Genomic DNA, 23,435 nt, shown 5'->3' on the forward strand with positions numbered 1-23,435 from the left:
CATAAAGTTGTTAACAAGAGCTTTTAAATGCAAATTAGAGATATAAGACTGAATAAAAGTGTATTCCGATTAAAAAAAATAAGTCTAGTTTTTCAAGTAAAGTATTTAATAAAATAGATTTATTATGGTTCAAAGTTTAAATAGTATTATTAAGAAGTATATCATGAAGATTTTGTAAGGCTTTTACATAGTTTTAAAATTATTTTTAACACAATGAAACAAACCATTGAAATTTTTAGTATAAACTTACTGCTTTGTACATACAAAATCATTGAGGGTAAAGAACATATTTAATATATAGTAAACCGAAATTCAAAATTAAAAACGATTGAGGTTAAAAAACACTAAACTACACATATAAGTAAAAGAAACTAAAATAAAATCATTAAAAAAATTACAGTAAAGTTGTAATCAAAGCAGTTGTGGTTTGGTCTTAAGTATAGCTTTTATTTCAAAAGTAAAATAAAACATTAAGTAATAATTTATATGTATTTAATTATTAACAATAGTAGAACTTTTAAAACTTAACTAAATTAACTTTAAGGTTCATATAAATGTTAATGAAAATACTTAAAAATTTTAAATAAAAAAAATTATGAGAAAATGTTCGTCATTATTTATATAAAAATCAGTCATAAAAAAGTTATAACGAAAAACACTTACAAAATTATTTGATTCGTTACAAAATTAAGAATCGTTACGGTACATTAAGTAATTAAAAAATATAAAACTAAGCAATAGCTGTCAGTTTTTGAGAAAATAAATTATAAATGTAAAGTTGAAGTACAAAAAACAGTTATTACATTTTAAGATCTTTGATATTTAAAAAATGTATTTACGTAACTTCCAAACAAAATTTAATTTTTTTTACTGTTGTTATATTAAAAAAAAAAATTTCTGAACATTAGTTGTTATTTACTACTTTAAATTACACAGCTTTAGTTCATAAAAAGAGGTTATATGAAGTCATACTTTAATAGTTGACGTAAACTATTAAATGATAACCTTAATTCGTTTAAAGTTAAATATGTAGTTTTTGAAACTATAACGATTAAAGTTTGTATTATCTCAAAAATCTATATATTTTTTGCAATAATATACTTCTTGTTTCCATTTTTGACATTACATTGCATGGTCAAAAACGCTCATAGAGTGTATCACGGTTTCGTCCTAAAGTTTGTTAAGTTGCTATAAATTTACATAACTAAATAAGCTTTTTTTTTGCTATAAAAAAATCTGAGTAAAAGTTGTATTTGTTTCTGTTAATGAAGTAAACATATTTAACTCCTTAATAATAACGCAAAAAATAACTTCTGTTTTCTACTTATTTTTTGCTTGAAATATACCGTATAATTAGTTTTTTATTTAGTTAAACAGAATTCATTAATAATATTTAAGTTAACAAAACACTTTTCAATGATAAACTTTAACTTATTGTAAAGTCTTGTAAATTAAAACAATATTTTGTATTGTAGTAATATAGAAAATGGTTAAAGAATATAAAAATACTAATATTTAATTATATTTGTATTAAGAAAGTTCTATATTTTTTTTTTAAGAACTTACGTAGACTTTATTTTGATATATCTGATAACTTTGTCTAAAAAACGACTTGAAAAATATTCACAGAATTACTTTTTGTTTTATAGCAACTTTAAGTGTTAGTTTAAATATTGGTTACCCTTAATCTAAGTAATTTACGTAAAAGTATAACTTATTTTGTATAATAAAATAATTAAAAATCCTAAAGTTTTATATAAGTATTTCGATATAAATAACAAAGTTAAAGGATTATAGTTGCTTTATAATGCAGCTTTTCGATTTTTTCTTTAAATTAAAACGTTCATAAGATAGTTATATTATTTTTTAACAAAAGTTTCCTTATTTTTTTATTATTGTGATTAAACAAAAAAATTGGTTCTAAGTGTTCTTAAATATTTATTGAAAAGAATGATGTTAATAAAGATACTGTCATCGATGGTAAACCTTTTTTTTGTATTAACTATTACTTAGGAAATTGAGCATAAAGTTAACCTTTTTAACACAATATCCTACATTTTCATAACCTTAATATTAAATGGTTCGTTTAAAATAACTTTTATTATAAACTTTTTTTAACTTAATAGAGTTTAAAAACTAATTTAAAAACAGCTAGTAATTGTTTAAGTTTTTATTTTCAAAAGGCTATCATGTATTCATATTTAGTCTTCTAAAAAGTTATATAAATTATATCTATAAAATATTTAACTTTAATTAGCTATTTACGATTTTGAAAAGCTGCAAAAGCGATAAAACATACGGGAACAGTTGAACACAATTTTGTTTAACTTAATCTAAACTAGTAAGTAAACTTATTACATCTACGAAAGTATAATAAATAGTCAGTATTGAAAGTTTTGTATATTTTAAGCTATGAGACTTCTTCTTAAAAAAAGGTGTATCATCTTTTGATATAGTTTTTTAAACATAAAGTTAAAGTATATATAAAATATCTGTTTTAAACATATTTAAATTTTTTAAAAGAATTGTGAATAAGCTTTCATTAAATTCAGTTTATACATTTTTTAGTAGTGAAATTTTCAAACACTACTTTGTTCTATTTCAAACAGAATTTATATATTAAAAAAAATAGTACAGAAGTTTTTTGCTTGACTGATTAAATATAATTAATTGATCAAAGTTAGTAATCAGTGAATTATACAATTTTAAAATATATTAAATATTTATATATAGTTAAACAAAGTTTTTAAATAAAACTCTGCAAAAAAGGTAAAAATAGTCATAAAAACATAAGTATAAAATTAATAACTCAGTTAATTGTCATTTGGGCTCCTTTTCTCAAGAATTAATCTTGTATTTTCAGGTGTTGTAGACCTTTATTAGTTAAAGTTGCTTCGAGACTTAGTATTTTTTAAAATATTAGTAGATTATATGTTTCTGGATTGGTTGTTTGAGTAGAGGAAGTTTTGGCAATATTACACTTTTGAATATAGTTAATCACTATGCTTGTGTCAGTAAACTTGTGTTCTAAAACGCTTTTAAATTGTACCTTTGTTGCTACGAAAAAGGAGATGGCAAAATTTTCTAGATAGTAAATTAAAACAAAATGCGGTATAAAGTTTAGAAAAATTTTCTGTTAGGCTTTTAAAGTACTTGTTTATCATCGCAGTGGTAAAACTTTGTTGATGTCGATAGTGTAGGATTAAATTCTGTCTTAACAATGCTAATTACTTTTCTTAAGTGTTAAATTTTTAAGATATTTGTTTCTGCATGATAAAACTTATCTTTGAATTTTAATTTTCGTTTATACATTTTTAGAAATAGTTCATAATTTAAAGACATTATTTTGTTTTTAATTATGAACTAATGAATTTACATATTTACTATTTATTGAAGGACGGTTGATTTTGATTATCTCTTTAAATTTTTATATTGTTTTAATTTTTACAGAGATTCAAAGCTGTATTCAGAAATCTTTAACTTAATCTTATTTTTCTAAACTTTTTTATGATTTCAAGTAATTAAATATATTGATGTCTATTTGTTTTCGATGAAGGAACTTTAGTTTTTTTTTTTTGGAACTTTTTATCTAGAAAAGGTAGACTTTTTTTTCTTCCGTTGTGTACTTTATATGGGGTGTGTTTATCTTTCTTTATAGAACCTCTTATATTTTTTAGAATAAAAAATTTTAAAGAAGTTATTAACATACCAAATGTAAAACTTTAGTCCTACACTTTTGGTTTTAAGTAGTATGATCACTTAGTTACAGACAAAATTAATTTGCAAGAAGTGGTGCAAATTTGAACAATTCAAATTACAAAAATTCAATTTCTCAAAAAAATTTTAAGAGGAAACAACTAAAAAATGACTAAATATTTTGCTAAAGTAAATTTTGTTTGAGACATGGTTAAAACAAGTTTTAAGACAAAGTAACTGTAAGTAATTTTAAAAGTTTACTTTAAAAATTCATTTTTTCCAACTATTTTTTGGTAATATAATTCATTTAATTAGACTAACAAAGGTTTTTTTATTTTTTTAAATATAATTATAAACAACTTTTTGGTTTATAGCCCTAAAATGTTTTAATTTTAGAATTTGAATTGTCATGCAACCGCAAGGTGCATTGATTCATTTTTTACTTATTATTAACTTTGATTAACTATTACTTATGTCATATCAATCAAGCACAAAACTGGTACTTTAATTAAACTATATTTTTATTGTAAACAAATTGTATATAGTTTTACAAATGTTATACAGCTCATCAGATCTAAATACAATTATATTAATTCTAATATTAAAAACCAAAAAACAACTTAATCAGTACGTTTTTTATAAGTTTGCAATAATACAACCTTCGCTGATTTAAATTAAATTTTAAGCAAGAGTTTTTTAGATATTGAAGAATTTGAAGCTTAACATCTTTTTAAACTAGCTTCAAAAAACTTAGCCTTATACTACTTAACATATTTTTTCAAATGCACTGTAACTTTTTTTTTTCAATCTAAAAGCTAACATAACTTAGTTTTTTTAAACATACACTTATAAACATGTTATAAAAAACAAAAATACTAGTTTAGTTCTATTACATAACACAAAAGATTTTAGAGTATGTATAATTTCAAATTTCTAGGCCTGAAAAGATAAAAACGACTTAAACTTTAGGAAGACTTATACTTTAAAAGTATACAAATTTGTAATCAAAACAACCAAACTTAACTAACACCATGTATAAATTAGTAGAAAAATATTTAAGTTTGAAAACTAAGTAAATGTTGTTTAATGTTATTTTAAAAGAAAATATCTGTTTCAGTTTGAATTTTTTCTATGTTTGAATTAAAACAAGTTGAAAAAGATATAAAGTTAGACAAAACTTCGTATATTACAAACAATTTCTTTTTAATTATCAAAGCTTCAAATACAATTCTAGTTTCTGAGTTGTAAAAATAACTATTTAGGGGAAATTAAAAGTTAATTTAAACTATCCATTAATAAAAGAAAACTACTTTTTTATTTACTTTTATTTGTTTACTAAATTTATATAAAACATTTAGTTTAAAGTAAAGAATTTAAGTTGAAATCTCTTGTAGTTGAGATCTCTTTATTTATTTTTTTAAATCAAAACATATAATGATAATAAAGAAATTAAACTAAACTAACATTATTGCAGACTCTATAAAAATCTTCAAAATCCACTTTACCCAAATTTTTTTTGTCGAACTTTGTAAAAACTCTATCGACGTGTTCAAGTACACTTTCTTCACTTAAAGGAGGATTAGCACAATTTCCTAGCAGTTTATAGATAGACCTAACTATAGCTGCAACATCCTGAAAATGATTTTTAAACAACTTTATACTAAAGTTAAAACTAAACTTGTAAGCTATGGTGAATTTTTTTTATAGTAAATTTCTAGAACTTTGTAGCAAATAAATTGAACATAAAAGTTTCAAAGCTTAAATTTAAACTTAAAAGTATTGTAGATGTTTACAAATTTAAAGTTACTGATAAAAATTATAAAAAGTTTTTTTTGTAAATTAATAATTGTTTTAAATGAATATCAGTTTTAAAGTTTGTACTGAATGTAAAACTAATTTTCATCTATTTTTTATAATAAAATGGTTTTATTTATTAAACATGTAAAACATTTGATCTACAACAGTTTTTAAAACTGTAGTCAATCTTCATAAATAAGTTTTATTTAAATTTTAATTATAAAGATAAACAATGTAAAACAATGATAATCGCATAAAAAAATTAAATATAAAAATTAAACGTTATGAAATACATATAATTTTTGCATAACGCGTTAAGACTCTGACAGTTAAATAAATTCAGCTTGATGTGTTTTGTTTTGAAAATAAACACAAATAAAATTAACTTACTGTTTTATTTTTTTAGAAAAAAAAGCTTTGTTATCTTATTTTTATTCGTTAAATTTTCTAAAAAATATATTAAAAAACTTGAAAAACATTTTGCAAAAAAAATGCAAAGCCTTTTTTAATACAAATCTCGTTATAAATATAGTCTAAGCAGAAATTCGTTGGTAAAGTGATTTAGTGATCGATATTTTTTTACTGTGAGAAAAATTTTAATTTTCTGTTTTATTCAGACTAAAATAAGCTTAATTTTGTTAACTTTAGTGTTTAAAAATAATTAAAAGAATATTATCAAAAGTATATCATGCTAAATCATTAGATAATGTAAATAAATAACTAAGAATATGAAAATTTAAGTCTTTAAAACTTATTTTATTTTAAACGTTATTTTCGTGTTCTATCTTTTGAAATATACTTCAAAAATTTGTAAAAGGAAAAAAAAATTAAAATTAGAAAATAAAATGATTTTTCAGGCTGATTATCAAACACAAGCTAAATATTAGTAGCTTAGAAATAAACAAACTAACTTAAATATTGATTTCAAAAGTTTAAAAATTGTTTATTGATTTTAATGGATTTCAAGAAACTAAATGCATAGCGATACCTTGTAAAGTGCTATTTCGCTCTCAATTCAACAGGGATCAAAAATGTTTAAACTTGACACACAAAACGCGGTTAGAAAAAAGTTTTAAGTTTCAAACGAAAAATTTGCAAACAAACGTCGGAAATATTGATTTATGTGGTTGCAATAAGGTGAGTAGTGCACTTTTGAGTATAAAGCAAACAAAATAGGTTTTAAAAAACTATAAGTTTTGTCTTTAACTACTAGTCATGTCATTTTAAGTTATGATATCACAATTAATACCGAAAACATCTCTGTCCTTAATTTTGTATTACAAAGTATAAGCTATTTTTTCATTTAGCATTCTTTTGATAGCACTATAAAATTAAATTACAAAATCAAAATCAATACTAAGTACTTGCAAATAAAAGTTCTTAGAATGTTCTTGTAAAATTTAAGTATTTGTGTATTTAAAAGTGTTTTGGTACTATAGTACATTTTTTGATAACTAGGTATTTTGAAGTACCTTTTATTAGAAATATTTTGTACAGAGTTCTAAAAACTTTAAATTTAGGTTTTGGGAGTGTTGTCATCTGAAAATACGGTTTGTTTATTAGACCAGAAAATAGTCTGTTTTTGTTAAGTTTCTAACGAGTCTTTCCACTCTTTTTTTTCATTCGAGATTAAAAAAAAAACTCAAATAACATTTTTATAACAAAAAAGTCTTTGTTTATAAAAACTCATAATTTTAAACAAATTAAGTTATAAAACGTCCACATTAAAGCTTAAGATTGTAAAAGATGTTCTTTGAAGTATGTTAAATTCCCATACCGTTTTCAAATAAAAAAAAATAACAATTTTGAGATTTTAAATATTAAATTATAATAATGTAGTCCTAAAAAAATGTACAACGTTTACATAACAAAACTTACTATTACTTGTTTTGTTGTTAAAAAACATAAACTTAATACATAAAGTTGTATTAATATAATTTTACAGAAGTTTATCTCAAAGTTTTGTTTATGATTATGTTAACACCGTTATACTTAAAAATACCTTCCCTAATTGTAAACTAGTTTACATACTTCTTTAGTTATGTATCCCATTCCTTTAGCATCATAAAGTTCGAATGTCCACCGTAGACGATCTTTCAAAGTTCCACGCAATAGTCTTGACAAACCAATTACGAATCTCTTTTATCAACAAATTCATATTTTAGTAAATAATTGTAAAATTTTTATACATATAACATAAGTTAAAATTTTCACATAAAATTCAATATCTAAGAAAAATATCATTTTATACAAAAGTCCTTATACGTTAATTATCTATTGTTCAAGAAAGTAAGAACAAAGAAAAATATTTTAAAGTTAACTTAAAATTGCTTTTACATTTTAAATTACCATTTCTGTAAAGCATTTTCTATTATTTTTAATTTTTTATTAGATAGGTTTTTGTTTAACTGTTAGCCAATATATTATTACAATTATTTTATTTTAAATGATTTCAACTTTGTATTCTAAAACCGTTTAAATTAAACTAAAAATAATAATTTTTTGCAAAAAAAAAAGAAGCTTTTAGCAACAATATTATGTTTATAAATTTGAACTTAATATTTTATGAAAGATAGCTGTTTCAATTTATATTTTCCACAGTACATAAACAAAACAAAAAAAAAAGACATTAGTAGAATATTACGAGCTTAAAACTGTTTATATTTTGAAGCCCTTCGCTGTATTAAATATGCCTATGTATTTTTAGACTTAAAGCAAACTATGTTATTTTAAATACAACCGGGTAAAAATAATTTTCCCAGAATTGTTTTCAAAGTTTAATTTTTATTGTTTTATCCAAGGCTCATATTCCAAAGTTTGTCGTAATATACTAAGTGTATTTTTATGGTAAAAAATTTATATTGCCTCAAAAGCGGACGCCCTGGTTCGTGTCGTACGAAAAGAAAAATCAAAGTCGTTCAAAAGAAGGTAAAAAGTAACCTCAAACGCTCCATGAAAAAAATTACTCGGGATTTCAAAATGCATCTAAATTTATGAGGTTAAACGTAAACAATGATTTTAGGCTTACTTTTATGAAACTAAAGAAGCGTCAGCTAAGGATCTTATTGTCTTTCAGAAACAAAAAATCTTTGAGAGAGCTAGTCTTATTTAGAATATTTCGAAATCTAGCAGGCAGAAATCGTTTTTTAAGGCGAAAAAAAAGGTCATTGTGGAGGCAAAGTTTTAATTTATAAAATTTCAGAGTACTTGCTTGACACTTAGAGGACGTCCCTAAAGACATTTCAACTGTTTATCGCCACTAAAACTCGGCATCTGTCATGATTCAAGCTGCAGTGTCAAAATCTTAGAAATATAGTCTGAATTTTATGAAGTAGGATGTCAAAGTTAACACAAATGTGTACAACGATGATATTTTGCTCCTACCTTGCGTGATATGAAAGAGCGTTTTCAAGTTTAAAGAGTTTTTGATATTTCGAAGCAAGAAATTGTGGCATCATTTATTGCCCGATCTCAACTAAATGGAACTTAGTGTGTGGCCATGTTGGAAACTGACGCCTATCGCTAACAACACACAAGAGTGTAGTAATTAAAAAAGTTTTTAGTGAAAGACTAGGCTGAAATACCGCAGGAGAAGTTGCGTGCAGCAATGGAGAGTGTCAAAGGAAAAATTGAGCGAGTAATTACTCGTGAAAGAAAGAATTAAAAAAAAAAAGATTGTGTGTTTGTTTTATGAGGCTTTAAATAATTATGAAGCATACAAGTTTAATTTTTTTCATTAGTTTAAAATGACATTTAATACTCTTGAGAAACATTTTCTTCATCTTGTGGAAGAATTTATAAAATAACAACAAACAATTAAAGATCTGACATTAGCAAACTTTACTAACGCACTATCTTTTTAATATATTCATTATTTCTGAAATAATCTATGTACATAGTTATAACACTTTATAGCAGCTGCTTACACTTTGTTTTAATTGCTTTTAAAATGTTTCATAAAGTTTTAAGATATAAGTTTCAATTTTGTTGATATTAACTTAAATCGATTTTTATACTTACTTCAAAATTTATATATCCCAAATTTCCGCGGTCAAAAGACTTGTATACTAGATGGGCATATGTGTCAGAATCTGTTTTTTTTTATAGGTTCATTTAATTACACGAGTTAAAAAATAGTTTATAAAATGTTTACTTAGGTTAATTAAGATAAATGATATTGGATAAACGAACAGTTTAAATTAGAATTAATTTTGTTATTTATAAAATATCGGTAGTTGCTTATTAATTAACAAAGTCCGTATAAAAAACATAATATGAATTTAAAATTGTCTCATTGATAAAAAATACGTCAGTTTTATTTTTTAATAAAATACAAAAAAGTTCAAAAGAGTATTTATGATAATTTTTTTTAGTATAACTGTTTACTTACAAGAACATAACGATATTGCTATATTTGAACATCAACAAAAAAAGGTCAAACTTTTTTTTTCATAAATTATAGAGCTTCTAGAAATTAATGAAAATTAATATAAACATTGATTAAAACTAAAAGATAAAAACTTTCTATCAAGAATATTTTAAATGTTATAAATGAAATTGTCTGTATAATATATAGACAGAACCTTTGTGATGAAAAAATGAAAAACTGACGGATTATCTTAATTTTTTATTTGCTAAAAAGGGTTAAATTTTTTTATTACTCCCAAAGTATGCATGTTTACATACACACCTTAAAAAATTATATAATTAGTTTTAAGATTACACTAACCTCCATCCGGGAAAAACTGACCGTAAATATTTTTTAAGGATTCTTCGTTTATTGTTCCATTCGGACATTCCTGTTTTATTTAAAGTTCAGTGCGAGTTTGAAAAATAAAAAAAATGTTCTTGCGCACTTATGACAAAAGTAATTAATTATTAATTTAAAATTCATGTTTGTAAATTAAAAATATATACATAAGAGAAAAGTTTATAGGAGTTTTTTTTAATTTTTATTTAATTTTCATTAATCTAATTGATTTTTTTTTCAAATGTACCATGAAGTTAAATATACCAAAATTTTATACATATATGAAAAAGTTTTCAGCTTGCTTTGCTTCGTATCTAAAATGCTTAAATAAAGATTTTAAGAATGCATTAACTCTCTGTAAAAACTTAAAATTCTAGGCAAAAATCTTCATTAAAAATGAATGCCTTTCATCTACTACACTTTTTGAAAAAGCGGTAAACCATATATAATTCAAGAAAAAAAAACATTTACCTATTACCTTTATAGTTAAAATACAAACAGTTTTAAAAAGTGTCAAAGATAAAATTATGATAAATACAAAACGTTCTTTTAACTTATATTGCATTTTACGCTTAATATGAAAGAAAAAAGTTATTATTTAAAATAAGATAAAAATTTTACAATAAGAACTTTTTATCTTTAAAACTGTTTCTAGCTGAAGTATATACTTTTTAACTCAAGTAGAATGTTCAAAAAAAACTACCTACTCAACTACCTAATGGTTTTTATTTTCTTCAGACAAATATAAAAACTTAGTTGAAAATGATACAGGTGTTAACTAAATGATAATGTTTTACATAAAGAAGTAATAAAGACAAGTTTTTTTCCAAATCCTTGTGTTTTTTTATATAAAAACTAACGTTTTTAAAATTACGGTAAAGCAGTTTCAGTTCTTGTTTAGAAAACTTGGTCAACGATTGCAAGTTGTCGATGCTTTCTGGAATGTAGCGAAGAGTTGCTTTTTCAGTTTCATTGCCAGTGTTATCTGTTTAAGAACAGAAAAATTATTCTGTTCAAACTTTTATGTAAGTTTTTTAAACATTTTAGTTTTACTTTTTTTAAAGCAAACTTTCTAAGTTTTTATCACCAATGTAACAAACACCTGCTTAATCATTAAATAAGCCGATAAAAAAGTATGATTTGAAGTATGAAAATTTTATATCATAAAAATTGAGTGAGTTACAAATAATTAATATAAATAAATAACTTAAAAATTTTTTTCGTAGTTGTTGAAAAAATAACATATGAGTATTTCGTACAACTTAAAACAGTTTTTTTTTACACAACTTTAATTTCGTAAAACTTACCATTACGAAGTTTTAGAGTACAAAAAAAATTGTAAAATTTTTTTTTTTGATATAAAAACAAACTATTGACAACATTTGTCACTATTTTTCTGGACAAGACGTTAAAAGGTATCCGTGGTGTGCGACTCGATAACCGAAAGGTTTTTTTCGTGCACCAGGTCCTAAGACCAAATATTTTGAGCGCTTATTTTTTTTCGTTCAATGAACAATGTCATATTGACAACAAATTTTATTCGATACAAGTTTTTATGCTTTAAGTAATTAATCATTTGATTCGAGTTTTTATATAATTCTGAAATCACTTGCAATGTTTTAATCCTGATTTTAATAAACTATTACACTTACACCACAAAAATTTTACGTTTTTAGCATCTACTTAAGACATTAAAAGTATGATTAGCAAAGTGCAAAAATATACAGGACCTGTACTTTATAGTGCAACCACTATCATACTCATATATAAAATATATTTATAAACAAATTACATAAAGCTAAATTTTTCACATCAAAAGAGATTATACTCAATGATTTGAAAAAAAACTTTAAGTTGTTTATGTTTTTAAAGTGTATAGTAGTAGTTTAGCAAATAAGCTAAAACTTTTTTAAGCTTCTCTATTAAATTGGTAATAAAATAACAATACAAAAATTTAAATTAGATAAATACAAGTAGTTTCCTTGACAAAAAAATTTAATACACTGTATTTCATTTCATTTTAATAGAAGTATTCTAAAGGTATACACGTTTACGAACTAAGTCTTAAATAATTTAGTGACACAGTTGTGATTGAGTTTGTGCTGTGTTTCTTTTATTAATTTCATTATATAGTTTATCTGAGGTTTTACTATAAAGTGTTCATTGAATTAGTAACAAAGAACTATTAGTTTGAACTAAAAAGCTTTAAGATAATTAGATACTTTTTAAAAGTAAATTTAAAAATTATTTTTTTTCAAAGTTTGATGAGTTTATTTTTCTTTATATTCACAAAATAAAGTACGACATGGATAAACTTGTGAAACAAATGAACCTAAATTTAATTAAAATAGTCAAAAGTAAATGATCCTTGTAAGGAACAATAAGATCTAAAAAAATGTTGTGATTTTCTTACCTTTTGGCCAACACCTAAGAAAAGGCAAGTATTTGTGAATTCGATTAAAACAGAGCATAAATATTCCTACTGCCATTATTGCCACTCCTATTTTTTCCTTTTCCCATATAATCAGCCATGTGTTTGTATTTACACTACTCATTTGCAAATACAAAATTTTGAATACTTTTGTCTTCTTCCCCTTACGTTAGGCATCGGACGCTGCGCGTATTAATCTCTGCTATACTTACTCTAGTGTTTACAAGAAAAAAGAGCTTATTATATTGAATAAAGCTTTTACTACTTCTATTATTAATGCAAGCTTTTTCCCTTATAATATTATAAAACTTCTAAGTTTAAGTTTTACAAAGAGGATCCGAATATATATAGTTGTTTATATGAACAATAATTGAACAAAAGCAAACCTTTAATATACATAAACCATAATTACGAGTTACCTTTTACGTGTAAGAGATAATATGTGTATAAACTTTTTGTTAAACTTATAAGTTGAATACTTAAAGTTATTTTTGTAGTTTATGTAATTGTGAGAAAATCAATAAAATTTATACAACTTTACATGTTAGTTTTAAATAGGTTTTTGTTTAAGCTTTACTTTATATAAATCAAGCTTAAAATGATAACTTAAAAACTTACAAACTTATCTCGAGCTGTACTTTAAAGTTACTAACTTTAAAGTACAGCTCGAGATAAGTTTGTAAATTTTTATATATATAATTTTTAGCTAGATTTATATATACTGTCGTAAAAACTTGGTTTTTATCTTCAGGATAATATAGAGTATGATTTTTTGCAATTAATTTATTTTTACAATGTTCAAATATTTTTTTCTCAATGCTGTGTAGTTTTTTAAAAGTAAAATACATTTGATTGAAAAAAAGTATTAAACTTTTTTTCTGAATTATATAAGCAAAACTTGAAGTACTAAGAAAAAAAAAAACATCTAAAACTACTTCGATTATTTTGATTAGAACTAATTATTAAAACATTAAAAATAAGCAAAAAAGTCCTCGTCGACTTATACTTATACTCCTCGTATTTACTTAAACTTAACAAATTCTAAATAAATCCTATGTTAAACATAAACAGTTGTTTTTTTTATAAAAAAACCTTATGTCAAAACAATTTTGAAAAACACAAATAAAGCACCGCGTCTCTTTTTTCTTTTAAATTGGCAAATTTTAAAAGAGCTTTAGCTCAACTATTTTTTACACAATCGAAAAGCTTGTCTCGAACTGACAATTTTGGATTACTATCACAATTAGAAAGCCACTAAAAAAGCTCTTCTTCGACAACTTTCAACGAAAAAGATTTAAAACAGTTTTGTTAATACTTAAGCTCTTTTTCTTATAGTACATATATAATTTTAACAAAAAGGAAGCTTTCCTTTTTCATAACAAGCTCAAAAGCTCATAATAGCTTTGGGCAAACATTATGTGAAATACGCAGACGATGCCATGTAAGGATAAAATATAGCTACATACTGCCCTCACACAACTATTTCAAAACATAAATTTTAATAAATTTAACGATGAAAAAAAAAAAAACTTTACTAGTAGTATTATTTTTTGTTTAATTAATTTTCAACTGATGCCTACTTTATTTAATTACTATTTTATAATAACGTAATTTTCTTTTACATATAATGAAACAATTGAACAAAGTTGAGCACATTTGTACAAGCCACAATTAGACATCTATAAATTATTTAAAATTTCTTATACTTTAATAAAAGCCTGAAAAGCAACTTTTAAAAAAGCTCATAATATTTTTAACTTCAAAAAAAATAAAGCAAATTGTTATGATATTTGACTAGAAATTAGGACACATACTTTTTTAAATTTAGATTTAATTTTTTTCTTTTCAATGTAAAAACCATGCCTAATTATGCTGCATAAAAAAGTTCAGACAAAACTTCCTTAAAGGTAATTGAATAAATATTTCTATAAATTAAACTATCTATTTCCTACATAAACACTATGCATGTTTTGTCTGCTGACAGTCATCTATAAAATAAAAGAATTCAATAGATGTGTTGTTAATCTACCATTTGGGTGAAAGTTTCGTATAAAAATAAAACACAACAGATGTCAAATAAGTTTATCTTAATTTTTTTTTAAGTTATTTAAAAAATAAATATTTATATACTTTAAGTATTTATAAAAAAACCAATGATTTATAAAAACTTCTTTTTTTTTTTAAATTGTCTTGTTTTTTAATTATAAAAAAAAGTCCAGATATTTTATTTAAAGAAAACTTCATTAAATAAAATTAAAAAAAAATTATGTAACTTTTACCGGCTCAAACAAAGCTTCTTATTTGTTATAATGAATAAAGCAAGAAAAAGACAAGAGGATATTACTGTTAAATTGTTTTTAAAAGGTAAGAAATTTAAAACTTAAAAAATTTCAATTTATTATATTTATTCTGAAAATTTTAAACTTATACTTTTAACATTTTTATAACATTTGTTTCTTAAATAACCTTGATAAAACGTTACTTAGTTTGTTTTATACATATAAATATATATAGTATCCAAAACCTTAATTAGTCCGTTTATGTCAAAAATATGGAAATAAAAAACAACAATAAATTTTGTAACTTATATTAATTTTACTAATAGTGAGCATTTTTTTAAGAATTAATTTTACACTATAAACATAAACAAAATTTTAAATCAAAATATAAAGCTTGAAGTTTACTCAGTTTTATTTTTTTACTTTTCTGTAAATAATTAGAATTCTTAGCAATCTAAGGTGTTTTTTATTTTAAAGTTTAGTAAGTTAACCTTTTAGTTTTGGATAGAATATTATAACATAAATATTGTCCAGCGTAAAAAAAAACTACGCTTATACAGTAAGTAAAACGAGAATGACCTTGATAGCGTATTTTTAAAAACATGCATATACTTAGAAAAAAGTTAGAATAAATAATGAATAAAACAGCATATTGATAAAAACACAAAAAGCTGTTTAAATAAACTTAAAGTATACTTAGTTTTCTATTTTTACTTTGCAGTAAATAATTAGAATTCTTAGCAGTCTAAATTTTTTTCTATTTTAAAGTTTAGTAAACTAACATTTTAGTTTTGGTTAGAATATTTTAACATCAATTATGTCAAGCGCAAAAATATTTCGCTGATACAGTAAGTAAAACTATAGTTAAATGAGAATGACCTTTACAGGGTATTTTTAGAAACACGCATTTTTTTAGAACAATGTTAGAATAAATAATAAATGAAACAGCATATTGATATACACCCAAAAAGCTGTTTTATTAAAAGAATAATATTTTTTTTTTCTAAATAATTGTGCACTAGTATAAGTTAAAATTAAGAACTACATTTCATATGATACTGTTTTTATAGCCTTTTAAATATAATCCAAGACTTTAGTAAGTGTATCAACAAAACATGATACAAAACGTACACATTTAAAATAAAAGCTTTTAAGCATTAATACGTTATAAATTTGTTCAGTTGTAAGCTTATTTTCGAACAGCTTAAGTAGATACGTCGAAATCAATTAGTTGTTTTAAAACATGATGGCATTTACAGTTAAGTTTTTTTTCAATGAGCGATAGATTTTGTTGTAGTATTTTGATTGATTTTATTTTCAAGTTACTAAGAGTTCAGTCGTTTTAAGAACATAGAAATAGATATTACATATTAACTAAAATAAATAGAAATAATATTTTGATACAATATTTTTTCCTATAATGTTCTTATTTGTTAATTCAAAAGTTTATACATATTTCATTTAATAATGACTTAATACTTTATAGCAAATGCCACGATACTATAAAAAACGTTTTTTGTGCATAACTTTAATGTTTTAGTTTACTTTAATATTTTTTCTGTTTATATGAAAGTAAAAACTTTTCAAAGTCTTAAAATAATAACTGATTACAAGTAGGCATTTTAAGTTTTATTAAAAGTTTCTAAGATAAAAAAAAACTTAGAGAACGGGTTTAAATTGTAGGAAGACTAAAATGCACGAGGTTACTAAATTGCGCGAGGGGACTAAATTGCACGAGAACAAAATTGCACGAGTGTACAGAGTTGCACGAAGCCTAATTTGCACAAAGCCAAAATTGCACGAGAGAACAAAATTGCACTAAGACGATTTTGTACGAAGGGTCAATTTTGCACGAGTTACATTTTTGCACGTGAGGTAATAAGAATAATAAAAAAAATAATAAAGTATAAAAAATAATTCAAAAAAAAAGTTACTTACCGAGGGTAAGGGTTAGGGGTAATAGTGATAGTAAAAATAAAAATAAATAAATTACTAATAAGAATTAAAAAAAAAATAAATAAATAATAATAAAACATTAATTAAAAAAAAAGAGCTACCGACCGAGGTTAAGGGTTAGGGGTAATAGTGATAGTAATAATGAAAGTTGAGCTAATAAAAGTTATAACAAAAAATTAAATACATAAAAAAAAAGCTACCGACTGAGGGTAAGGGTTAGGGGTAACAGTGATAGTAAAAAAAAAAACTAAATTAGAAAAAAAAAATAATTAAAAAAAAATTATATATTTAAAAAAAAAAATTATAAAAAGATTAAAAAATAACCCGTGTAAAACTGTCTCCGTGCAAAATTGTCTGCTCGTGCAAAATTGTCTTCGTGCAAAAGTGACCCTTCGTGCAAGAGTATCTTCGTGCAATTTTATCTTTATGCAATTTTATCCCCTCTATCTTTATCCCCTCTTTATCTTTATCCCCTCTATCCCCAACTTTATCCCCTCGTCTTATCTTATAATCATAGTATCCTCCCAAGTACTATGATTATAGTCACTAGTCATAACTCAAACTAAATTTTTCAAAATAATTAACGTGCACTTTTTTACAAACGACTGTTCCACATATTTTAAAATCCGCTAGAAGATGATAAAGTGCAACATTTTTGTCTTTATTGAAAGTTTTACAACTCCTGTGAACAATTTTAAAAATCATTTGACAAGTGTTTAAAGAAACAAAAACAAAATAAGCAATTCTTATACCAAAAAAGGGCTGAATTTCCAGTGTAACAAATCAATTATGGCTATTAACTAATTACTAAGTCCGAACAAAACTGTCATAAATACAAGAACTTTAAAGAAAATACAACCAACAAATAAGTGATTTTTTTCACTGGAAGTTTAGCCCTTTTTTGGTATAAGAATTGCTTATTTTGTTTCTTAAAACATCTGGCAAATAAATTTCTAGAATGTCTTTGCCCATAATTTGTCTGTTGAAATGGAAGTTTATTTGTTTTTTGGTAGAAAAACTGCTGATTTTGTTTTTGTTTCTTTAAACTCTTGTCAAATGATTTTTTAAATGTCCTGGTTAGAAAAAAACCCTCAACTTCTCCAACTTCACATACTAAATTTCATTTTCCACAAAGTCACTTACCACTCTCTGGTTTTAATTCAAAAACTGTGGATTCTTCTTCACAAGTTGTGCATTAAGATTTAAGTGCAAAGCAACTTAATCAAGTTTCAGCAAAATGGACCTGTCTTGCCTGATATGAAATACTTAAACATATCACAAAATCCTAACAGATTAAGTAACCAAGTTAGCCATATGACGTTTAATATCTTCAACTCCATGTTTCAAATGATAAGCCTTCTTTCAACAATTAATCCACAATTTTAAACACAATATCTTCAACTCCATGTTTCAAATTATAAGCTTTCTTTCAACAATTAATCCACAATTTTAAACACAATATCTTCAACATGTTTCAAATGATAAGCCTTCTGTCAACAATTAATCCACAATTTTAAATACAATATCTTCAACTTTTTTGCTCGAAATATTTTTCATGTTGCAGGAAATATTAAAATAAAGTTCCGGAAATACTCATTAGTATATGTTTGGTAAATAAGAATATGTTTAGCGTTTAGCGCAGGTCTCGTTGCAAGGAAAGCTTTATCATATACGTACAAAGTGCTCAAGCAAGTACACACCGACACTCGAATATCTAGCTAAGCCATAAGCATCAGGATCTATTTCATTGCCGCTGACCATCACGTTTGGCTCACTACAACAAACGTTCAACCATAAGTAGTCGCAAATTTAAGCTGCTGTTCGTCTGTAATTACCGTGTGTAAAGAATAGAAGCTAAAATAGGTACATGTGTTCATTAAAAAAAATAATTTCTACAAATTTTTAGAGGTTAATTTTTAATAATGGGTAAAATACTTGATGTTAAACTCCAACTGTTATAAAACTATACAATATTTATACAAAAAATATTTAAATTTATTTACTTAATTTAAACTCAATAATTACAAATATTACATAGTTTTATAACAGACGGAGTTTAACATTAAGTATTTTATCTATTATTAACCTCTATAAATTTGTAGAAATTGTTTTTATTTAAATGAACACATGTATACACCTACTTTAACTTCTATTCTTTCCTTACAGTATTTATTTTTTTACAGAACCCAGTTGAAGTGTGTTTATTCCTTAACACACAGAAACACATGTCGGTATAATAAAATAGTATAGTGCTTATTTACTTATAAGGACTTCACTTATCCGGACAGTTTAAGTCAGAAGAATATTGAAAAAAGTTTCAATATTAAACTCTAACATTTTTGTATGATACACATATTTAAGCTCTTATGCTGTAAGAAAATTTTGAAGTGATTTTATAAATTCTACAGTTTTGTTCATTGCTATGACGTAATCATACTACTAAAGATTACTTTCTATCTTTGTTCAAAACTAGCTTAGTTACTATAAATCTGTAAGCGTGTAAAGTAATTAAGTTTAGAAATTTTTAATTTAATCAATTAATTTTTTAAATTATATATTCTCTTAAACAAAAATTTATCTTTTTTCAAAATTAATAAATAGGGCAGTTGGGATTACAAATGATAAATTTTACTTGCTTGACCCTCAAAAAACGTTAGTTAGTCTAGAATTTAGCTTTTATAATTTATTATTTAATTATATGTTACTCACAATTACTATGTTTTTGATTTTATTAGAAAACGTTTATTATGCATTGCATAATATGGGGCAGTTATATTAATGTATGAAAAAATTGATTTTTTGTGCTTATCCGAATTTTTGATTATCCGGACATGTTTACAGAAAAATCTTGCCCAACGTGTCCGGATAAGTGAATAAGCACTGTACTGTAAAACTTGTATTTATCATATTAGAAATAAATATTTAAAACTATGAATATAACCGGCTTACCGACAAAAACCATCAGAATTACGCACTTTTACATTTTGTTTAATAATACATATACAGCTTTGTGAATTAAAAATGGTTTAAAGAGTTATTCAATAAAAATGTTCTAATAAAAAACTATTCTATTCTACATCTTTACCAACCAAATGAAATATTTGCAGGATTTATAAATTGTAGTATTTTATTAAAATTATAACAAAACAAGTTTTACTACATTTGAAATAAATTTAGATTTAAATTAGTTTTTAGTTATAGTTTAGAGACCTAAAAAAATAGTTTTTAGCTATCAAAAAAATTTTTAGTTTATTATTGATGAATTTTAGGTTAAATTTTGAATCTTTAAAATATTTGTGAAAATTACTCAAACATGTAGAAGTCATTTAAATAATCGAATTTATCTATTTAACGATTTTAGCAGTCTTATATTGGAAAAATATTTACTTAAAATTCAATTTAGAAACTGAATTAAATAGCATGTGAGATTTTATTTAGTAATTTTTTAATATATTTATTATTCTTATCTTTATTACCGTCTTAATTAAATACTATTTTTTAAACAAATAGAATCTCAAGCTTACTATGCAGTTAAACTGTTTCTTGATTTTCATTAAGATATAGTTTATAAAAAGCTACTATGTAATTTACTTGAAAATAACTATAATCTACTAAATAGTAGCTGTTGTAATAAATACTAATGTTTTTATACTTTTTTTAAACATTTGTTCATACATTTAAAATAATATGCAACAATAAGTTTACCAACTCATTTAAATTTTAGTATAAGCTTATTTATAGCTATCGATTGTTAACCAAAAGCACAAAATGTTTGCATTCTACTGTCAAAACTTCGCTCTATAAAGCTTTAAGTGCAGGCACCCATAAAAACTGCTTTGTACTATTCTAACTTTAGTTAGAATTTTCTAACATAACATGGAAGTAAAATAAAATTAATGTTTCAATGCATATAACACTCAAACAAACTTGAAAATTATTTTTAAAACAAAGTTTGATATAAAAATTAAGTAAATCTTTATTATAACAAACTATATTATCTGAAGCATTATAGTTAAGTTAGTACTTTAATAATTTTTGCATACTTTTATACACAACTAATTTTCTTCATGTTATTTAAAAAATATAAAGCTTTGTTATACTGCATAAAAAATATCTAAATCGAAATCTAAGACATCGACATTTTAAAAAAAGTTCAAGCAATTTTCTCAAGAAATTACAAAAACAATCTTTTATATACAGCATATGCGTGTTACATAGTAAATCTACAATTGTTAAGAAACACAGCTTAAGTAATTAAAGTTATTCATTTGACATAATTAACCAAAAAAATTTTAGTTTCTAAATAAGAACGGACTTGTTGAATAAAAACAGCTGTAAAATATTATTTTACTTCCACATTTATTTTATTACAGTGAATGCAGTTTGAAAAAAAAAAAAGCTACTAAAAGTTAAAAATATAAAACAACGGTAGGGAGTTTTTAATGAGAAATGGGCTAGATACGCTGAAAAATATTCTTCAGGGCCATAGTAATTTTTAAGAGTTTACAAAAAAAAATTTATCAAATTGAATGTGTTAAACGTAAAAAGAACAACACAGTTTTTTCAGGAGCAAAAAAGGTTACAATTAGTTTTTTAAGACCTAAGCTTGCTTCTTTTACATTATGTTTTTAGCAAAAAATCATGTAGAAAATAAGAAATGTTCGTTTGACGGGTTGCAGTTTTCCTACCCCTGATATAAAATTCTAAAACCTACATTTTAAAAAATATTAAGAAACTATAGTCTGAAATTTTTATCAATGAAAATTACCAAAAAATATAAATATTCAAAATGTTATCATTGTATATTTACTAGATTGTATTTCTAGTAGCATTTTTACATTGTTAAAGGTTCTCTTCTTCAAAAACAACTTCTGAGTTAAAACTTTAAAGCGTATAGTTTTACAACGCAAATAATACGTATAAAAGTTTTAAAATAAGAATTACTTTTATAAAACTAGTTTTAAATGTAACCTTATCATAGAAAATGCTGTACATATGACTTACATACTTAGTATTTACATTTATTTGTTTTAGTAAAACTAAGCTGTTAATTCATAAAACAAACCTCAAGGATTTCGAATGATTAACTAAATACTATGAAGCCATTTAACTTAGTTTTGTGTTTTTTATAACAGATCAAAATTTATTTATTTTACAGTTTATTTGTTACTTTCTAAAATTTATGGTTTCTTGAAAATTAAATGTTTAGTTAATACTTGTTTTAGAACAATTTTTACAAGATTCTTTTCATTTTTTAAATCATAAGAAAGGTTTAAATAATAAGTAATTTGTAAACTGTTCTGTATTTTAACTTTATTGAAATTAATATTTTAATTCAAGTTATAACTTTTTATTTCTTATTTTATGTTAATTATAAAACAATGAATTAAGAACTAAAAGTAAATTTAAGACCTAGTTAATTTAAAAGCCTTTAAAAGATTTTAACTTCGTTAAAATTAAAGTTTAAAAACAAAGTTAGTGTAAAATTTTCTTTAAGAATTAAATTTAAAAAAAAATAAATTATAATTTCTAATCTTTTTAACAAAATTTAAACAAAATAGGTTATAAATTAAGCATTTTTTTGTTTTTTTATAAGTTTCTAATAAACATCAAACTTTAAAAGTCTAAACCAACAAAGTAAGATTTACATTTTAATATTGGAACTTAATAGGTTTACAACAAAGCGTTGTACTAAGACATTCATTGTAATGAAAGATTAACTATGAAACAACGTGAATGCGCTTGCCAGGTATTAAAACTTTATAGAAAAGTTGCGGGCACATACAACAAATACCCAGTTTGTTTTGAATTATTTAGTAACTGTTGTGCAACATCCAAATAAAAGTTTTTAAAAAAATTCTAAAACAAATTTATGTTTATTTATTTGTTTTTGCTATACAACACTATAATTTTTTAAAACAAAATAAATTTTAAAAATAAGGTTTCATTTTACAAGTTAGTTAACTTACTGCCCTATATAGGAAAATCAAAATCAATAAATATTACTTTTTTGACAATTTCTTGTTTTTACGTTCAAGGTAAATTTCTTAGTCACACTTGAAATTGATTTGTTTTTAAGTAAAACAAAAGAATTTTAAAGTTTTTTCGTTGTTGTTTCATAGCAAAAATTTGTAAGCAATGTGTGCACTGCACAGTTTGGATCAATGGCTTTCAAATTTTTAAAATTATGTGCGCAGTAAACTACTTGATAAAAAAGAAAAGATGCATACTATATAATTAGAGTAAACTATTTGTTATTAAACTAAGTTCTGTATAGTGTAAGTGTATTTCTTTATAAATATTATACTTAAAAGTTCATAAAAACATTAAAATAATTGTTTTAAAAACGTATTAGGATATATATAGTTTCGAACTTTAAAAACATTCTAAGTATTTATCAAAATTTGATTCAAAAGTAAAATAAATTGAGAACAATAATATGATCAGATGCTCATGTAGAGAAAAACTGATTTCATCTAAAAGTATCACTAACTAATATTGTAAAACTTAGTTTTCTGAAGTATCA

General features: G+C 23.5%; 1 protein-coding gene across 4 annotated transcripts in view; it reads right to left on the bottom strand.

The window, feature by feature from the left end:
* Positions 1–422: 422 nt before the first annotated feature.
* Positions 423–23,435, bottom strand: part of LOC145839587 (calsenilin-like) — a 55,550-nt gene continuing 32,537 nt past the window's right edge. For 3 of the 4 annotated variants that reach the window (XM_082947200.1, XM_082947199.1, XM_082947202.1), the window contains exons 2-7: positions 11,104–11,228; positions 10,223–10,292; positions 9,514–9,584; positions 7,525–7,632; positions 5,161–5,328; positions 423–1,170 (exon numbers count right to left, since the gene is read on the bottom strand). In XM_082947200.1, the coding sequence (XP_082803326.1) occupies positions 1,123–1,170; positions 5,161–5,328; positions 7,525–7,632; positions 9,514–9,584; positions 10,223–10,292; positions 11,104–11,228 (590 nt within the window). In that variant the 3' untranslated portion in view covers positions 423–1,122. Of the gene's footprint in view, positions 1,171–5,160; positions 5,329–7,524; positions 7,633–9,513; positions 9,585–10,222; positions 10,293–11,103; positions 11,229–12,656; positions 12,997–23,435 lie in introns of those variants that run through there. The other variant, XM_082947201.1, reaches the window with a different exon arrangement.

This window comes from Thalia democratica, chromosome 6, assembly GCF_965202585.1.
Source record: "Thalia democratica chromosome 6, ktThaDemo2.hap1.1, whole genome shotgun sequence".
NCBI lineage: Eukaryota > Metazoa > Chordata > Thaliacea > Salpida > Salpidae > Thalia > Thalia democratica.